This window comes from Falco biarmicus, chromosome 5 (genome assembly GCF_023638135.1).
Source record: "Falco biarmicus isolate bFalBia1 chromosome 5, bFalBia1.pri, whole genome shotgun sequence".
Lineage (NCBI taxonomy): Eukaryota > Metazoa > Chordata > Aves > Falconiformes > Falconidae > Falco > Falco biarmicus.
In genome coordinates, this window is record NC_079292.1 from 34,325,082 (window position 1) to 34,344,887 (window position 19,806).

The window sequence follows — 19,806 nt, forward strand, 5'->3', positions numbered from 1 at the left end:
AGCAGATGCTCCCCTAAGTTTAAGGGACTAACATACACAATGGACAGAGAAAGGCTTCTACCTTGAGTAATCTGATTGATTACATATGTATAGTGCAAATCTTGAAAAACTGGGAAGACAACTCCACACCCCAGACCTAAATTTTAGCATTTCTTTCTCCATAATGTCTGCCCACTACAATTTACAGTCCTACAGATGCTCCAGTCATTGGCTGGTTTCCTAAGGAATGCAGTTTTATACAAACATGCCACCTCTTTGTGGGCAGGATTCAGATGCCTAAAAGCAGGTAGTTGATGTCACTTAAAGAACATCTTAGGGCATCTGAGATACCACAGGCGTAGAAAATTTCATACGAGACTTACAGGAGATCTGCAGCCTTCACAAACAACAGTCAGAGGCAGAGGGTATCTAAAATGGCATCGGCCGCCTATGTCTACGCAAAGGAAACCTACCCGAGCTGACTGCCTTTCCTGCTCCCCCCAGGTCACTCTTGAATTTACCCACTGACTTCAATCTAATTTAGAAAGAAGAAAAGAGATCTCAAGGATAGTTAAATTGCTACGTGAAGATCAGCAGCTGAAAAGAGGAGAAGGACCTAATCTGAGGGCAAGGCAAGACGACAGCTATTAGATACTCTGCTCAGTAACTGCCAACAGCCAAGAACTTGTCACAGTGCAGGACACGTGGGTGTCAGAGGGATTTCAGACAGAGCTGGGATGATCACTGGAAGAATGAGGACAAAAATTCAAAGGAAATCAGGCATGATCAATTTTTCAGCCTATGGATGAAGCTGTTTAAATGATGGCCGCAGCCCTGTGCAACCAGGATCATTGTAACACCAGTGGTATGGGCAGAAACACATATGCTATTATGAAAACATATTTGACACAACCTGCAGCATCTTCTTTGCCAAACAAATACTGAAACTTTGTTTCAATAAAATTCTCTGCCAGTTTTTTTCTTAATGTGAATAGAAATGAGATTAATTCATAATCAAGAGATTCTGAGCTTCCATGGAGTCGTAAGCTCTGAAAATACACAGAAGGGGAGCAGCAAATAAAGTATTCCAGAGGGAAAGACTCATGTCAGAGCAGAGGAGCTGCTGCTGATACGGTAACGAGAGTGGGGAACGAATGAAACTGAGTTGACCGGTAAGCGGTTGCTATCATGACAGTTGGCTTATTCGAAGGCTTTGTCTGGGACCTGAAAATGAAAGGTCTCACTTCCGTGCCTTTGTGGAGTGAGAATAGTGCCAAGGAAGGATCAATGCTGTAACGAGGACCCTTAGTGAAGCAAATATAAGGGCTCCAAAGAACAGACTACAAGAACTGAGACTACCAGACTGCCACGCAATGTTCAGTAAACGGGATTTAAACAAAAAAATAAAGTGAAACATGGCAATGAATGTCACTGATAACAACTTAAGAATTTAGAGAGAAAAGATGAGGCTGACCAAAGTCATATTCACACACTATGCGAAACCAAACTTAATGGAGACTCAGTGATCATATTGAAGACTATAGATAAATTAGCTCAGAGAGACCAATGCAGGTCAACCCTGATCTCATGCACACTTAACTGACAACACGAAGAAACACTGGAAATGCATTCATACAGTTAATGCACTTTTCACAATCTGAAATATTAGAGTAGCATATCACAGAGGAGTATGAAAATGATAATAGAATAGGCTGATTAAATGATTTCTGATGAAAACAGACTACAGACAATAGCAGAGAGTTTATTTCTTGAATTACAAGAGAACCGCTGAACAAGTATGAAACCAGTTACAGTGGTGGTATGCTATGACTATTCAGAGAGAGTTTTCAAAAACTAAAGGTTTTAAAGCTCATAATACATCCTTTTGTAACTCAAAAGCATTAATAACAAGAATTTATTCTGTCACAAAAGAGAATTTCTTATACTCCTTTTTGAGTTTTCCAGGTTGATTTATTATTGATACAATTAAACAAATACTTTTAATTATCCTCCTAAAGGAAGAAGTGTTTTACAAGTATTAAAACAGCATGTGATACCAATATTAAAACACAGAGAATTTCCTTAACTAGTCTTGAATAGTATCAGAGATAGTTATGAATATCAGAAATAGAGCAGCTCCAGAGTCTGCAATTAATGAAGCCAAATTTTCCAGCAGAAAGGTGTTATTATCTTCCTAGGTGTTATGTGACTGAAAGGAAAACATTAACAACTTCATTTATTTAAGTAATTGTTTATTTATTTATTTATATATTTATTTGTGTCTGACTCTAGACACTATTTGCCTGGAGTGAAGATCATTACTTCTTTTTATTTTGGAAAAGAAAAATGAATTTAAATGTATTGACTACATAAATTTCTCATCTCCTTCAGGTATTATATTCAACCTGACATGCAGAAGGCACTTATTTTACAGACACACTGAAAGGACACTTTCCTATATGCCTTCTTTACAGATTATTAAAAAAACATTGATTTAGAAATTTTTAATTTTCCTTCTGCTTTGATGCCTCTTTAACTCAATCTGTCACACCAAGTTTTGTACTCAGGTGGGAAAATTATCACAAAAGATCATGGTGCATAAATTCAAATGACTCCTTCTTCAAAGGCTGTAGGTGGGACTGAGCTGTGATACACAAATAAAACTGATTACTACCTTAATAGGATTATTTTAATAAATTAGGGTAATTATTTCAAGCTACCAACTTAAGCTCCTAGAAGTATGTGTGTTTTGATCAGTATCTCATTTGTGTTTTGGGGCTTGAGAAAGAAGGTTTTATGCCAAAACACTCTTTCTTCCAATTACTAGGTTTTTAAATTAAATATAAAATATTCTAAAAGAACAATCAAGCTGCAGTATCAAGCTCTAGCACCTACAAAATCACTAAACTAAAGCTACCCATGTTAAAGTGTCCCTCCTAAAACACGTACCTAAAATAAATATCTAGTCAAGCAACAAATCACCTGTGAAGAAATCAGGCGTAAAATTCTTTCTTACAGGCCTTTTACCTGTATTTTGACATGCACAAAATTTATTTGTCCTTCTGCAATGCTGTCTCTCCTTTTCTCTGTCCTGAACACTGTGCTCAAGCATTAATACCCAGCATGTTGGGGAATTCTGATTTTAAACAGTCATATCTATAAGTAACAACCCCAATTCTTAATATTCTTCTGATTTTTCTGATCTCGGGAACAACATTAGCAAAGCAACTGCTGTATTACTCTATCAAGGGTTTCACACAGGTCAGGTTGCTACATGCCCAGTTATGTTCTGTAAGTCTTAAAGTCATGGGTTTAAAATCAAGGGAAATAGGACAATGATTGAAACCTTAAAAAAAAAATATTTTAGAAAAACGTATTTTAGGAGAGTTCCCTTTCCTTTCACCTGAGATTTTAAAGAAATCGGTAAATAGAAATCAAGACTGGAGATGTGGATTCTACTTTTGGCTGCAACAGAAGTGATCTTAGTTAATCTCTATTATTCTGTGTGTAAAAAATGAGTGAAGGGAAGGAATATTCATGTGCCACCCCAGGTTAGAAGGCAAGATGATGCACAGCAAAAGACAATGAAAAATGCAGTGAATAATTAAACAGCAGAGGCAGGAGATGCTGGACCCAATCTGGTCTCAGTTCAATATATTTTCAGCTAAATTAGTATTGTTTACAGTTCCTGCTCTATGCTATCCACAGCTACAGTTGCCTTGACAGGCTTCTAAGTATGTTAAGATAAAAGCAGAAAAAAATGGCTAAACAAAGACAACACTGTGATGGAGGTGCTATACAGTGTTCTGTGGCTTGTGTTTTTGGAAGGTTTCTGTCTTTAAACATTATTTACAGATGAACAAACCATGTTCTCTGTGACTCGATTCTGCATCTAAAAGGTAGAAATAATATTTCTTCCACCTGAATATTTTCTATCTTGTCTAGTTACCCAGTGAAGCAGCTGAGCAAGGACCTGATCTGCACGGCACTAAAACAGAAACAGCAGCAACATTAATGGAAGAAGATACTTCTAATTAAGCTAACAGCACTGGAAGTAATATCAACACAGACACCAAGTAAACCTTCTCATTTGCAATTTTAAGGTCACTTAAATGTAGTCATAGAGTCCTTTGTTACCCTAAAATAAATTCAGATACAGTTTTCACCTACTTCATGATCCTCTGATATTCCCACAGCAATGAAAAAAGGCTTCAGTTTCAATGAGAACCAAATAAACAAACTTGGCAAGTTACTGATGTGATAATTGCCCACATTTGAAGTATAAATTGCTTTGGAAGCAGAGGAAATTATTAAAGCCGTGCAAAGAATGACTGGGAGTAATGGAATGACTTCACAAAAAGGGAGACAAGCTGAACACTAGGAAAAAGTTATTGACCATCAGATTTAATCAAAAGGTTTTAAGGGAAGCGGTGTAACCCTGTAATCAGGAGCACTGAACCCAGCACTACAAAATGCACCACATGGAAAAAACTAATACTAACAGGAGCCAGAATTTGATGACCTAATATGTGTTTTCTACACTTGATTCCAAAGGGCCTGTAATTTTTCTAGCAGAACAGTGTGCAATTCTTATTGTACTGCACAATAAAGAGCATATAACAAAATCAGATGATCATATTGAGAACAAACCAGCAATAACTTTCAATAAGAATTTCATGTTGTAGTTGAAGACTTCATATCCCAATGCAAAACATGAATATGAACCAAACATTATTTCCAGGTTCATCTATCAGAACTCCACTACAAAAGCTCCCTCTTATATGGTACTTTTTATTTGCAGAAAGTGTTAAGAATTTGCATTGCCTTTTAAAGAATACTGTGTAAAGTCTCAGATGTAAGCCATGCTGATTACACAGTAGGATTTCATTCATTTTAACCTGAAGGCTATGATTATGCCTCTTTCGAGTGCAAGAAAGGGTTTCCTGCCCCTGCAGCACATTACTTCAATAACATTTGCATTCAACTCAGTATTATTAAACACTGGTAATGTGTTTAGTTTGAGATAAGATGGAAGAAATATAAAATAAATTGTAATATGGGTTTATTGTCAAGTTTTCTTATTGATACAAAAGTTTCTGTATACATAAAGACTCAATTTTCCACTGTTAGTGAACATAGGGCCAGTATTAAATTTAAAAACAAAATGAAAAGAAAAATAAAATGGAAGTATGTGTATATGTGACAGAAGAGGACAACTACCAAACTGATTTCCACCAAAACATTTTTTACATGAACACAGAACTCAGCATTACTCTGCTGTTCTGTAATAAATCATTTTCTACAGTTATTAACATGTTTAGTCTACATATCAACAACACACACACAAACATACAAAATATAATCATACAGAAGATAGGGAAGTCGTTCATTGCTACTAACTTTCTCTTCTACCCCCATTTTGAGTCTTCCCAGTTCCAGGGTTGCAGTGATGTGTCTTACATATCTCCATATTATTTGGGCTCTAGTTACAATGAAAGTTGCAGTTGTCTATATGCACAACAAAAAATCATTTTCAGTTTCGAAAAGGAATGCATGGTTTCTGATATTAATATCAAATATCTGAACACTTTTAATACCTGATGACATAGCTCATGTACAATGACCATCGTGACATCCAGTAGGTATGATATAGAAGAAATGCTTGGATCTAGCAGTATCCTTTGCTCCACAAAAACACTCAGTCCCCAGTTCTCCATAGCAGCGTACGGATGCTTAGGCACAGCTAACAGATCTAGAAATAGAAAAAATACATTAACTCCTTGTGGGAGCTACTATGCTGAAGAACTATTCAAAGTAAGGCCATAAATGATCGCAAAAAGCATTTTAAATAACATATATGTAAAAAACAAAACTTAATTTCAGCTCTCTTGTAATGTTATTTAGGAAACATTCATAAAATATTCATTTTTTTATCTTATGCCACTACCTATTCACACATGATTACCATGTTATTGCTGTAACACAGTACTTAATATTTCTAATTGTAGTTTTCTATACAGAATCTAGCTTATTTTTAATACTTTGTTGATTTACTTCTGGGTTTGATACTGCTTCTCATTGTTTACTATACAATAACAATGCAGTAAAACAGACTTTTACCACAAGTATTTTTTATCTTTTCATTAAAGTGACTCCTTTATGAACATCTTGCACATCAGACCATAAGGACTGACATTAAGGGTAGCACTGAAGAAATACTGTTTCATAACAACCAGAAAGATGGTGAATGGTTCAGAATCACCAGTTCTTACAAAACAAGATATCCTTCAGCGTGCAGTAGTGCTAGCATGCGTCCTCTGAGAACAGAGCTGCTGACAGTCACCTCTCAGCCCTGCAGGCTGGAACAACGGTGCTCTACACAACGTCAGGGGTGTTCAGTTTTATATTCAGCGAGTGACAAAGTATTAGGAAGAAGATAGGAAGGTCCTTCATCAGGTAAAAAAAAAAAAAAAAGCAGTGGGGAATTTCTCTCAGTGGAATGAGGTTGAACAAGGCAATATTACAATGTCTACCCATGTGTTAGAAAAATCTTACTGCAGAAGATTGAGAAGAAACTAAAATTGACTATTTTATATTGACTGGAAAGAAATTTAAAATTACAGTAAATTGACACAGGCAATAAATCAAAACACAACCTGGCAAAACCATCTGAAAGAGCCCAGAAACAACAAGTATGCGTACCAGAAGCCCAGTATAACCTGTGTACAAATCAGCCAGAATTTTGGAAGCTACACTGTCACATCAGCATGGTGCTCCCTCCAGTCAAACTAATTAGCCTGGCTTCTTAATTAATTAGCCTGGCTGCCACACTCCTCTCATTTGGCTGTATTACTTCTGGTTCCAAAGGTAGTTCATTCACAGTTAACACAAGTATCTCTCAGTGGTACTGCGCTGGGTGGGATGAAAGGTCTCTGGGTTGACTTCCTAACCTGAAGAAAAAATTCTGACCTGCTTATTCTAAATAACACTCTAAATTATATCACAGCACTGACACATCTCCCAGGTTTGTCTGTCTTGGCTTGCTGATACATGTGGTGGAATTGGCTTGGAGAACAACCTGACAGCAGGAGCTTTACTTCAGGATTCACAGGAAGTTGCCACTGAAATACCAGGAATGGAAAAATTGGGTATTTTCCAGCACTCCCAAAAAGGGCCTGCTCCAAGAAGCAGAAAAATATCAGCCTTCTAGTGGAAGCATAGAGAGAGTCTAGCAACTACTTCCAAACAAAAGCAAATTGAAAATATCCAAATTGCAAACAGAGACATACTACAAATGGTAAAGAATAAATATTTTATATAAAAGCAGACACTAGAACAAGAGCCTAATTAAAGAAAATACAGTAAAAATCTGAAACATGGTGTTCAAGGTTAGACATGCTAGTAACTTCAAAATAACTTGCTGTACTTATTTTTTAGAATAACTGCAATTTTTTATAAATCACATGCAAAATGAAAAACTCCTGTCCGCTATACAAAGAAGGGGTAAGGACGGAAAAAAAAAAAAGACACAAAGTCTACTGGGTGAAATCACTGAAATTAATAGCAAATCTTCTTTAACATTAAACAGGCTCTCTCCCATTCCCAACTCTGTAAAGAAAGCCGTAACTCCTCCTACAGTGATGAAACTTTCCTCCAAAAGGCATCTTCAGAAGAATGCAGAAATACCCTCTTCTTACTTACACTAACTAAATTTTCAGCAACTCCCCTCAAATAAGCAAGGCAACACTGAAATCCAACTAGCATGAAAGTAAAACCAGTTCCCTACTTTTAACTGGTCCTTTTGTTTCCTTTCTGTCCTTTGGGTTCATTTGTGGCTTTTGGTCTTTCTTCCCAGTCATAAAAGACAGATTTTTGTCAATGTCAGCCAGTTATAAACTGGAACAACTCAGTGGAACTGCGAAACTAGGGTGAGGTCCTATAGTAAACACCTTTACAGGCTAATTATAGACTGTCTTTGACTATTTGTGTCATTGGTATTGGTGCTGGTTTAGACCGATACTTTATAGCACTGACATACCAATAAAACCTTCCAATCTGATGGACGGCTAACTGCCTTGCAGGTAGACAACTGCAAAGGGATATTCTAAATCACTCTAATCCAACACAGCCCTGTTGCTCTGCAAGGCTGGAAACTCCTCTCATGCATCAGCTAATGCTTAAAGGGCTTTTCTGAACAGACAAAACAAAACGTCATAGATAACCCTGCTGGTTTCCAGAATGCTAATCCTTGCAGGTGACATGAGCATACCAAGAGCTCCGAACGAATCAAGAAGCATACTACAACATAGAGACACACTCCCACCTTTTCCTATTGCACAGTCTGATGCACTGCACTTTAATACCAAAGAAGAGACTTTCTTAATCTCCAGCGACTGACAGAACAGACTCTGAACATATTCATTATCACAAAATGAGAAATCTTTTGCTTCTCATTGTCTCTGTCTAAACTCGGAATGACCACTTCCTGGTGTTAATTTAGAAATTAAATTCTTCAGCAGTTGGTCTTGATTGCTCCACTATCTTTAAATAAAATTCCAAACATGCCTAGTTTTGTGGTAAAAGACACAATGATCTATATCTTTCTCCAGGGAGTCATAAATGTTTGATTCCAGAGGGACAATGTTTGATGTTCAAGTCTCAACATGAGAATTTATATTTCCCCGCTTTTATCATGCCATTAGAGCACTGAGGAAGGTATCCTGTGCTCCTGGAGGTGACATCTGTTAAGGTTTTAGTGTAATTTATAAGGAGCAAAGTACAAAAGGAGGGGTGATGATGCACATTTTGATAGAAATACCATTCACACATATTACTGTTCAAAGTGTTCTGCACTAACTGCAAAACATGAACTACTGAATATATAACAGCTTGTGTGCATGCTGCATCCAGTTACTTTGCACACTATTTAATTAAATTCTTTGTAAAGCACTTGTGAATGTTTGATTACGTGGATATTGCTGGGGAAATAGAAATGCATGTTATTGCTTGCAGAGAATAATATCCTCATATATCATAAAACTGTTACTTGAGATTTCCTGATACAGCAGTGCAGAGAGTTCTGTGTACTGCTGGAATAATAGAGGGTTTCCACCTCTTGGCCTTCACAGAGACTAAATTCATGACCAAGAAGTAAAAACTATACAGCTAAAATAAAATTGCCAGAAAAGCCATCAGGACAAAAACGTGTTGGAACTTCACACTAACTTACTACACTGGTACAATTACTCGAATACAAGCAGAGCATTTGGACGTTTTTTAAATCTATTTCTGTACGAATCTCATGAAAAACGTTTCAAGTTACAAAAACTGTACATAGCTCAACAGCTTCTTTTATTTCCAAACATTTAATTAAGGCATCACAATTATGTGAGCTTACATCAAAATATAATTGTCTGACATTATTTAGCAAGTATCATCATAGCGCAGAATAGAAATCAGCAATTTAACACCTAAGCTGGTCACAAAGCAAATCAACATTTGATGTTTTTTTAACTTTATCCCACCTTTATCCCACAGAACTTGGTATCTGTTCAATTCAAACAAATGATTTTTTTTTTCTTTCCCCCCACTCAGTTACGGTATTTTCTAGGCACCCTCAAAAACCACTGAATTCCCCAAACCATGCAACTGGGAACATCACTCTTGCGTTAAGAGAGGGGTCAGAACTGAATAGGATCAAACGCAAAACAAGATACAACTCTCCCATGCAGAGTATCCTGAATCTGGGGGTCCTCCCCCCCTTTATCATCCTACTCTTTCACAAATATCTAAGCACCTTTTCTACCACTGTGATTCCACTGGTATAACAGACACACATCCTTACTATACATGTAAATATGACTGTATGGATAAACACAGAAAGACAGATGGACATCCGCATGCATTAACACATTGACTAGCATTTACTAATACTACGTACTGCAGTTTTATTTGGTTTAGCTGCTGGTTGAAATGCAACCGAGGGCTAGATCCTGCAGAACATATGGCTATTAAATTTCTAATGCTCAAGATGAAAGATAAAAAGCACCGCCTGGGGGGGATATGGGGGGGGTAGGGGGCTGGGGAAGAGTACCTACCTAAATGTGTAAACAATTTCTGCAAATTTTCTGTTATCATACATAAGTCACCCAAATAAATCTGCATCCTGACACACTGCAACTTGTGAATGAGAACACACAGTGAGAAACAAGAATTTTCTATCAAGCATTTTAGACACACATTTTCCTTAATAAAATGAGGAGGCACACAGCGATAAACTGTTCACTCCATTGTCCCTTAAAATCCCTGGTTTCATTACAAAAGTGGCACTACGAAAATAATTTGAATTTACCTGTGTGCTTCTGACAATATTATTTACATTCATTTCTTCACAGAGGGTTTCTTCAAGGTTTCAGATGTAGATTTTTGCTACCAGGTATATCACTTTTTTGACAATTTCAATAAATTAAGAGAAAGTGTGGACTAACATCAGTTTATTTTATTCTTGACAAATGAAAATACAAAGTATGGTTTTGCTTTTTCCTAATGCTGTACAATGCAATGAATAGCTTTATTAAATCTCTTTAAAGGTCGTGTGCAATTTCCTAAATGAATGTTGTTGTACAAAAAAAAGAACTATTTACTAAAAGGGTTTATATTTCTGCCACTCAAATTCCTTAATCAAAGCCATTTCTTTTACTAAGTAGAAGGTGCTTTTCAGTAACAGAATACCATTTAATGATTTATGCAGATTTCAAGGAACAAAGCAACTACAAAAAGTGACAGCTCTGGTTCAAAACCATTAATCAAAAGTAGTTATTATAAAAAAAAAAAAAATCTGTATTTTCTGCTAACATATTTATAAGAAATATCTAAACTGGCTACTGAAAAACTTTCTTTTCTGCACTGTGTGCTTAGTATGTGGCAGAGAAGTTTACGCTGGAAACGAAGTTTTCCTTGTATATATTTCATCACCTTAAAGAATTATTTGGGAAGGAAAAAAACCCCAAAACCCAAGCATCCCAGGACCTGGTGAAAGCTCTCTGAAGCCAACAGAGAGGTCCCCAACTGACTGCAACAGCAGAACGAAACACAACTAATAGATTTGAATGCTCACTCTGAAATGCCTGATTTTCAGAAAATACTGAGTGCACGTTTCCTGAAAATTAAACTATTTCACTATCTCACTTTTGGCACTTAGGACCTAGCTACTATAAATTAGCTGTCTTTTAGCTATTATTTTTATTTAAAATTAATAGTATTTATTTAAGCTTAATAGTATTCTTCTGTCTTCTCTCACTAGATGCAAAGTATTCAAATACACAAAAGTCACAAAAACCTGGATGACAGCCCCATGGGAAATCTTCAGCTAGCAGTTCTGTTTATCCAAACGGTTATTCTGGCACACATCAGTTGTTATCTCTGGGACTACACCACCAATACCCTTCTGTGAGCATGACACTTACTAACCCACACGGACGTTATCCTGCAGAGTTAATGCAAAGGTCTAAAACTGTTTGCCATTATTTCAGTCAAATCAAATGGCTTGTTGCAGACCCTGAGGAGAAATCACTGACACACAGCAGTTTATTGCTGGGGTTTTTATTGCTTCTTATTGCTGTACAAAGTATTACTTAACATTAACTGACATAAACAATGGATGGATTTCCAGAGTGTTTGATACAAATAGCAGATGTTTAATGCAATGTGAATACTAAAGAATCCAAGAGGGAAGAAAAAAAATAAATGTGGGAGAGAAAGCTGGGGAGCATAAGGGGGGAGAACAAGCAGTAATATAGAAAGAAAAATTTTGCAATTTTTTCAAGCAACTGAGCCTTGACAGTGGGTGATGGCTAGTTTTCAGTTTAATAAAATAAAATAGAAACCAGTTGATTTTATTTGACATGCATATTATGAAATTGCTTTCAATTTTCATAACCCAAATCTACAGATCACTTCTTTGTCATTTCAAAGTATATCAAATGATTCAATGTTAAAATGAAAAATGAATGCAATCGCCCATTGAGGCTAGATTATGTATCACCTGGGTTGTATCAGTCTCTACATGAACAATGCCTTCCTTTTAAGTAATACCTGGTCAGATCATTAGTAATTGCTGTACAGTAACAAACAGGGCAGGGGAAAAAAAAAAAATCTTTCACAAGGTTTCTTTAGAAACATAAACCTTTTTTCCCATCCCTCAATCTAATGTGGGTATTCTAGTCTCAGACATACATTAGAACATAGAGTTACACACTTAGTTAGCATAACATAGTTAGAACAAATCAGCAGAGAGTGAAATTCAGGTTTCTGTTACTCTAAGCTACAGGGGTAGTACTGTATGTGCATCCCTTACAGTATATACACAACACATGAACAGAGAAAATGTATCCCAACTCTCAACACCAAAAGATCTAGAGAGAAGAAAAAACAAGAAAGACTTTTGTTGCCTTCATAAATACTGTCTCCAATATATATAAGAGCATTGACATGATGGAAAATTGCCAACAGCCATTTTCCTACCACCACAGTTAATAGAGCATGAGGATTCTACAGCTGAAGACAACACACCACTGATTACCGAGCGCTTCCAGTATGAATACTGCTGCAAAGAAAACGATCAAGTGCCACTGCCATACTCCTTCCCTTCACTGCAAAGCTGAGGTGCAGGTACGCAGAAAGCTCCAGAAATCAATACTACTTAAGGATTATAATGAGGTAAATAATTCTTTTCATCTGGTACACAGAACACTGATTTGCATCACAGTAATAAAGATATGAATGTTTCCATTAGCACAACACTCCATATACCCAGATTTACCTCTTTTATGTTTGCTTTAAAGTGAGATCGTATTCACAGGCGACGGGCACAGTTAAGCAGAAGAAGTAGAAATAGTAATTTTGGGAAAACAGGCAGGTATTTCACATTACCATTGTCTCAAAAATATGTATCACAGTGTTCCAGTTGGAGATAAAATTACAATATAACTAGTCATATGTGCTCCATCTGAAGTCAATGTTTTTGTGCGGACTGTATCTATTTATCTTCTCCTAGATGCACTGTCCTGGATAGCTCCTGAGATACTGTTTTTAGGTCTTGCTGTTTATACTAAGCCCTAAAATAAAGTTTATACCACATTCTTATGCAAATTCTTTAAATAATATTACATCAGGATAATTTTTTACTATCTTAATAGTAAAAATAGTAATCTATTCATTTTTTTATACACCAAGAACCAGTATCTTTCTGTGACATAATACAAAAAAACCCCACAATCCTGAATTCTAGAGAAACACGGATAACAGAGGACTCACTCTGTTGTCTTGTCACAGAGTCCGTATTGACCCTTACACAAGGCTCACAGGAACACTCCAATGGATCAGTGGGACCAAAAAGTTAAAGCTGAACTTCTTAGTCCATTTAGACATCCCGGAGAGATTTAACCAAGAGAATTTACACCTTCATTCTGTTCCAGGTCAGCACAGGCACAGGCTGCCAGCAATGTGCTGTACAGTTACCCATCACAGGTTAAAAATCACAGTTAAAAAGCAGGCTTGCAAGATTGTGACCGAAAAAAGTTATCCTTCCCTACACAGTTACCCCAAATCTCCCACAATAAGATGCAGCACCAGGGCCTGAACTTCTAAGGAAGCTTTGCTTTCCTGGCACAGGAAAGCTGAGCTACAGATTCTACTCAGCCCACGTCCTGGTACGCAGAGACAAGCAGTAGTATGTCTCTGAATAAAGTCTTTTTTAAGCATCTTGGGCCAAGAGTTACTCCTAAACCCCACATGCTTATCAGCAGGGGGTGGGGGAAGGAATTAAAATAAACAAACAGGATGGAAAAGTAGAGCAGTTGAAACCTCCACCAGAGCCGAAAATCTCTCTAAGCATGGAAAACAATGGGAAAAGATGGAAATGGTGCTTCATTCTGCATCTGGAAGCAATAGGTACTAGTAAAAAGAAAGAAAATAATTAGAAAGTATCCTTATTCCTGACAGTTGTGGTTTCAGACATATTTGAAGTGTTTACTAGTTTCAATTAACTCGGAGAGTGGAACCCAAATGTGAAAGTGTGATACAGAAATGGAAGAATACTGCAAACCATGTAAAAACAAAGCTCTAGAAAGAAATGCTTTTAATCTGAAATTACAAAATAAAAGTGACACACTAAAGAAAGGCGGGTGACTGACACAAACTGAACTGTACTATTGAAGTTTGGCAAGGAGCTAACAAGAGCTGAGAACAGAAGAGGCTGTGACAGACCTGGGACAAGTACCTCAACAACAGACTACTGGGAGACACAGAAAGAAGGAAAAGCAGAGCCTGACAAACAATAGGAGTCATCCCGTCCAGAACAAAGTTTATAGAGATCAGTCAGATCTCTGACACGGTGAGTAAGATTGATAATCCAATATCCCACCAGAAAAGAAACCCGACGGAAAATCATGCAGAGCTCTGAGAACACGCAGAGCTGCACACACGATGACAGCCTGGACAAGTGACAGTCCTCTTCACTGTTGTGGAAGAAATACTGGAAAAGTGATGGATTAAATCTCTTCCCTCCGCTGACGGAGTGACTATACTTGACAAGGGGGCTGATGACAGCAACACCAACTCCTATTAGTATTTCCTGGGTACCTTTACAATACACAAATGCCCTAGGGTATGGTACTGCTCCCCTGTTGTATGAAATATGCTTTGTTTGTTCCCTTAAATCACATTTAAGCCAAATTAAGGTCAAAAATCAGAAACATATTTTATCAGTAACTTTCAAAACAGACATACGTTGTAACAAATGCTTATGAAATTTACCACCAAATAGACAAAATCTATGCTTAACGTATTTACACTGATCCATACTCACATCCATATTCAGCTGCCACTGACAAGCAGGCAATCACAACTCCAGTCCTTGTGCACACCTTGTTTCATGTTTTCCTTATCATCAAAAAATTAATCAGAAGTTCTGGTCTGAGAATACATCTGCAAGAGATGAACTTCCCACAGAACACTTTCAGGTGCACTCCTCCACTCCCTCTTAGATCTTCATATTCCTGCATGTCCCTTGGTTAAACCACAACAGCCTTTTACCAATCTCACCCTTGAAATGTTCCTGCGATCTAAACAGACTTGATCTTTCATCCTGACTCATTTTGTTTCCCCCATCTTCAAGACACGGTCTGTCCATTTTTCTTAATAGTGCTTGTTCACTTCCTTAGATATGCAAATATCTGTTTGTTGGACTAGAAATTATCTTCCATACTAAACTGGCTGGTAAGCAGCTTCTTACTTCAATGACTTCAATGAGGGGATAAAAACATTTCCCCCTCCCTTTGGTAATTCATTTGCATTTTTCAATGTCTAATGTGACCTCCACTGGAGCTTACATTCTGTATCAATCTCTACCTGCATTATACAAAGACCTAAATAGAATAAAATGTATGCAGCTCATTACTGACTGCTAACTGAGACCAGTAATGCTAACACACCAGTAATGAACCACTTTGGGATAGCAGAGGGCTTGCAGTGACTGATCGATCCCCATTGCAGCCTCACCGCTCTTGAAGCCAGAGAGCAGAGTAAGACAACTGCAGGATATAACAAATAAGGAAACATAAAGAAGGTATGTCTTCCCTTGCTTTTGCACAAGGCAGAACTCATGCAAAATTGGAACTTTTTTTTTAATTGCCTACAAGGGGAGATGTTTCGTGAGACCATGGATGTCAAATATTTCTGGTTTAGATGAATACACAAAACTCTAGCAGATGCCATTTGAAAAGGTTATGCATTCATCTTGTGATGGCACAGGCAGAGTATCCAGTTTTACACAGTAGCACTTGATACGGGAAAAAACCAGGAAGGGAGAGTGGCAAGAGGCTTTGGTCATCTTTGAAAAAAAATTTTAAAATGCCAAAAACTTAAAAAAAGGCATAAAGGGCATACAACAGAAGTACTGTACTTGATCTCGGGTTTTCTTAGAAAAAAGTTGTCTCCCCTTTTTTCCAGAAGATACAACTGAGATTTTTTTGTGTGTGCTACAAATGTATGAATCCTAATTCAAATCTTTGTAGTTTCAGCAAATGAGACAAATGCTCTGGATTAATGGACTGATAGTCAGGGAACAAAATCCAGAGCTATGCTGTCTATACCAACAACAAAAAGGTTGTTATCAGAGAAAATATGGCCTGAGACTGCCAGAGAACTGAAGCCTTTCAGAAAGTAATCAACGCTTTTAGGATAGGATAGCCGAGGCAACATATTGCTGTGACTCCAGACGCTTATTTACTGAGGACAAAGAGGCACACTTTCTACAGTTCCCTAAAAGAATGAAGAAATAAGAAATTTGGTGATCAAAAAAACTAAGCAATCAATCCCAAGACACCACAATGAATTAACTATCTCCACACCGGCAAAATACCAGTATTTTATAGTAAAGTTATTAATTTGAGCAGATCAGAGATTAACAGCACACTTTTCCTAAACTTGGTTCATGCGTATGGTTAAAAAATTGCTAAGTGATTGGTGAATTTATAATACCCCTGTTATGTTATTATTGAAGAAAAACCAGACAGTGAGAATTTTAGTTGTAAGTGGTTCTGCTTCCCAGACAAAATTATTATAAGTAGGACTCAGGCTAAGTCCATGTTCTGGTCAGAAGAGGAAGATCCAGGCACATCTGTGCAGACAGGCCATCCTGAATTTTACATGATGCACATACCAGATGCTTCTACATTTAAACCTATAGGCAAGATACTGTTTCTGAGGCATTATTGGTGAATGAATGCTGGAGGCTATGTGCCTCCCAGCTGAAAGCTACGGATACAGCCAAGGTCTCTCTTCTTCACTCTTACCCTATGCTCCTTATCAACCTCATTTTACCAGGGCTAAGACCTTATCCACAGGAACTCTACCCCATGCTAGAGACCTCACTGCAAGCTGTCGCTGTAGTCTGTGAGCACGCTCCTTCTCTCATGACCTCTCTCTTCTACCACAGTCCCCCAGCCCCCATTCCCATTTGGGGAACTGACTCCAGGCGCATGAAGACAGTATTGCTCAGCTCATGACAAAGAAACAGGCTTGGAGGGAGGTCAAGCCAGGCAGGATAAAAAAGACCCAGGTGCAAGACTATTATAACAAATAAAGCAATAGCATCAACATCTATATCTATAGGGTATGAATTAAGCCAGTTTCTTCAGTCAGTGTCTTTTGACTTCTGAACTAATAAAACTCACCCCCTCAAATTTAGTTCTTCAACATAAACTGACTCCTGTTTTTCAATTTTTCTGGTATTTCAACTCTGTGTTGAACGAGCCATGAAACTAAACAGAATAAATCAACGTAAATAAAACTTTATTCTTCTAATAGCACAAGAAACTAAAACTACCCAAAACTGATGCAACACTTCAACATTCTTTTTTCATGGGGTTTAGAAAACTACCTTGCCAAATCTAGCAGTGTGTCATTTTTCAAGAGTTCGGCAGAACAGGAAACTATTTGAATATTATCTTAAATTTAAATTTGCACAAAAGAACACAGATCAGTCAGACCACCAAAAATCCACTACAACTTAGAACCTGAGTTCAAAAGAGAATATTTCATGCTTAAAATCTAATTTAAACTTTGAAAAATCTGCTTTAAATTACATTTTAAATGACAGAATTTTGTAAATTTTTACTAATACACTCGCTATAAAGTGTCTTTCTGTCAGTGTGCATGTTTTACTCAGAACGCTACTCTGGAGTAAACATGGAACTCTTCATGTCCAAATGAAGTCATATTTTTCTGCACTTAACAACCATAAGAACTGCAGACAAACAAAGAGGCTACTGCTACCTCTTCTGTGCGTATTTTCAGGTTGATGACCAAAGAGCCAAGTAGGTAGCTTCAAACACCAGCAAAGCACTAGCTTGTGCTAAAAAAAAATTTACTAGATTACTTCCGAAGAAAAGAAGATTAACTGCTAATGGAACAGAAAGGTCCTGTCTCAGAGTACCAAAAAATGCAGTGGAAAAAGTTGAAAAGTGTTGCCGCAAGGCTTGAGACACATAGTTGAAATAGCTGAGAAACACTGACAAACTGAAAAACAAGTCAATGACATGAAAAATCTGAGACAGCCAGTAAAAGCCTAGAAGCTGAGGAAATATTGCTAAAGGGACTATAAATACAAACAGAAGAAACATTTGAGGGGATGAAGAAAAGAGGGAACAACTGAATGTAGAAAGAGAATACAGGTTTAATCTTGGGTACACGATTTAATTACACCTATTTGAATACACCTTGCAAGGGCACATTTGTAATTTCTCAGATGCCTTCCAATAAGGTTTTGCATATCTTCAGTGCATAGAACAAAAGAAAACAAAAAAACTGTGGAAAAGCCCACCTTCTCCACTGCTCAAGTATAGAGAGTTGAAGGTTCATGACATTGAAATAACTCACTTCAACAACTGTCTGGTGATTAACTAGAGATGTCAACACTTTAGATGTTCATGCACTCTGCCTTTCTGGAGAACTTTACATGGCCAGAAGGGCTGCAGAAAAGTTCTCAGGAAATCTGGAAATTAATAAAACCTTGGGAGAACTGGAGCTTGACGTTTACTGAAGGAACAGCTTTACATGTTGGAGTCATATTTGAAAGCAAGCTATAGTTTTTATGGCAGTGACAAAGAGAATTCAATGACCACATGAGCACCAAAGATGTTGAAGGAAAAAACAGCAGTTAAATAAGCTGAAATAGCAAAAGAAGCCTTAAAAAGTAATCTGAGTAAAGTTAACGTAAAGTCGACAGAAATTCAGTACGACCAATTGCACCTACCAGGTAACAGAAGCTGAGAACTTTCCTGATCATCCCTTTTATTGGCAATAAGAGAGCACAACAGATGTAGCCCATTCTTTTCCTAAAAAAGCACTATTTGTCCAAGTACAATCTTGTCTGTGTTCGATGTTATACTGTGGCATTACAAAGTCATGGAGATAAATGTCTGCTCTAAGTACTATTAGCCCACTGAATACATAAACTTTTTCCAATTATACAGAAATCAAAATGGTTTCCCTGAGTAGAATTTCATTCCCTGCATCATAGATTTAAACATTAAAGTTATATTAAAGATATATTAAAGAACCATAACAAAGTTAGGTTCACAATCCTCGTCTAAACTTGATAACCTATGAATAATTTACAATAAAATAATATAGTTTTCATTTTAAAGTGTTTCTATTAAGATTATTTTTCTCATTTAGAATCATAATTTTTCCATATCATCTTGCTTCATTATTATTTACAGAAAAAACAATTTCTGATCATTCCACTTCAAAGAAAAATAATCCAATTAAAGACTTTGTTGCATCAGTAATGGTTGACGAAGACCATGAAAGAGCATACAGGATTTTCTTTCCAGAAAATATAAGAGTAATTTGCACAAATTAAGTATTGCAATGTCTATTAGAACCAAGAGAATAACCTGATAGATCTTCAAAATAATAAAAGGTATAAAAGAACAACTGGTATGGGATCTGGACCTAACAGTCCTTGAACATAGAAATCTTTTTGCCTCCTGTCAACACAGTTCAGACTACACAGATAATTTAATATGCACCAGAGAAGTGTTCTTAAAAATCTTAATACTACCATGCAGTGGACCATTGCAGTCCTGTAGTGAACTTAGTAAACCAGCACCCCAAATCATCAAATCATCTGCACTAAAAGTATGCAAGATTCTCACTGAAGCCTACAAACCAAGTTCTCCTTTACACTGAAGACATCACCTTCTTCCAAAAGACAGACTATAAAAGAACCTTAATTAAACAGTATTTTCATGTGATTCCTGG

General features: G+C 37.0%; 1 protein-coding gene across 1 annotated transcript in view; it reads right to left on the minus strand.

Moving 5' to 3' along the window:
* TRHDE (thyrotropin releasing hormone degrading enzyme) overlaps positions 1–19,806 on the minus strand; it is a 214,307-nt gene that overhangs the window by 126,873 nt on the left and 67,628 nt on the right. The window contains exon 4 of the mRNA XM_056338965.1: positions 5,577–5,731. Within this exon, the coding sequence (XP_056194940.1) occupies positions 5,577–5,731 (155 nt within the window). The remainder of the gene's footprint in view (positions 1–5,576; positions 5,732–19,806) is intronic.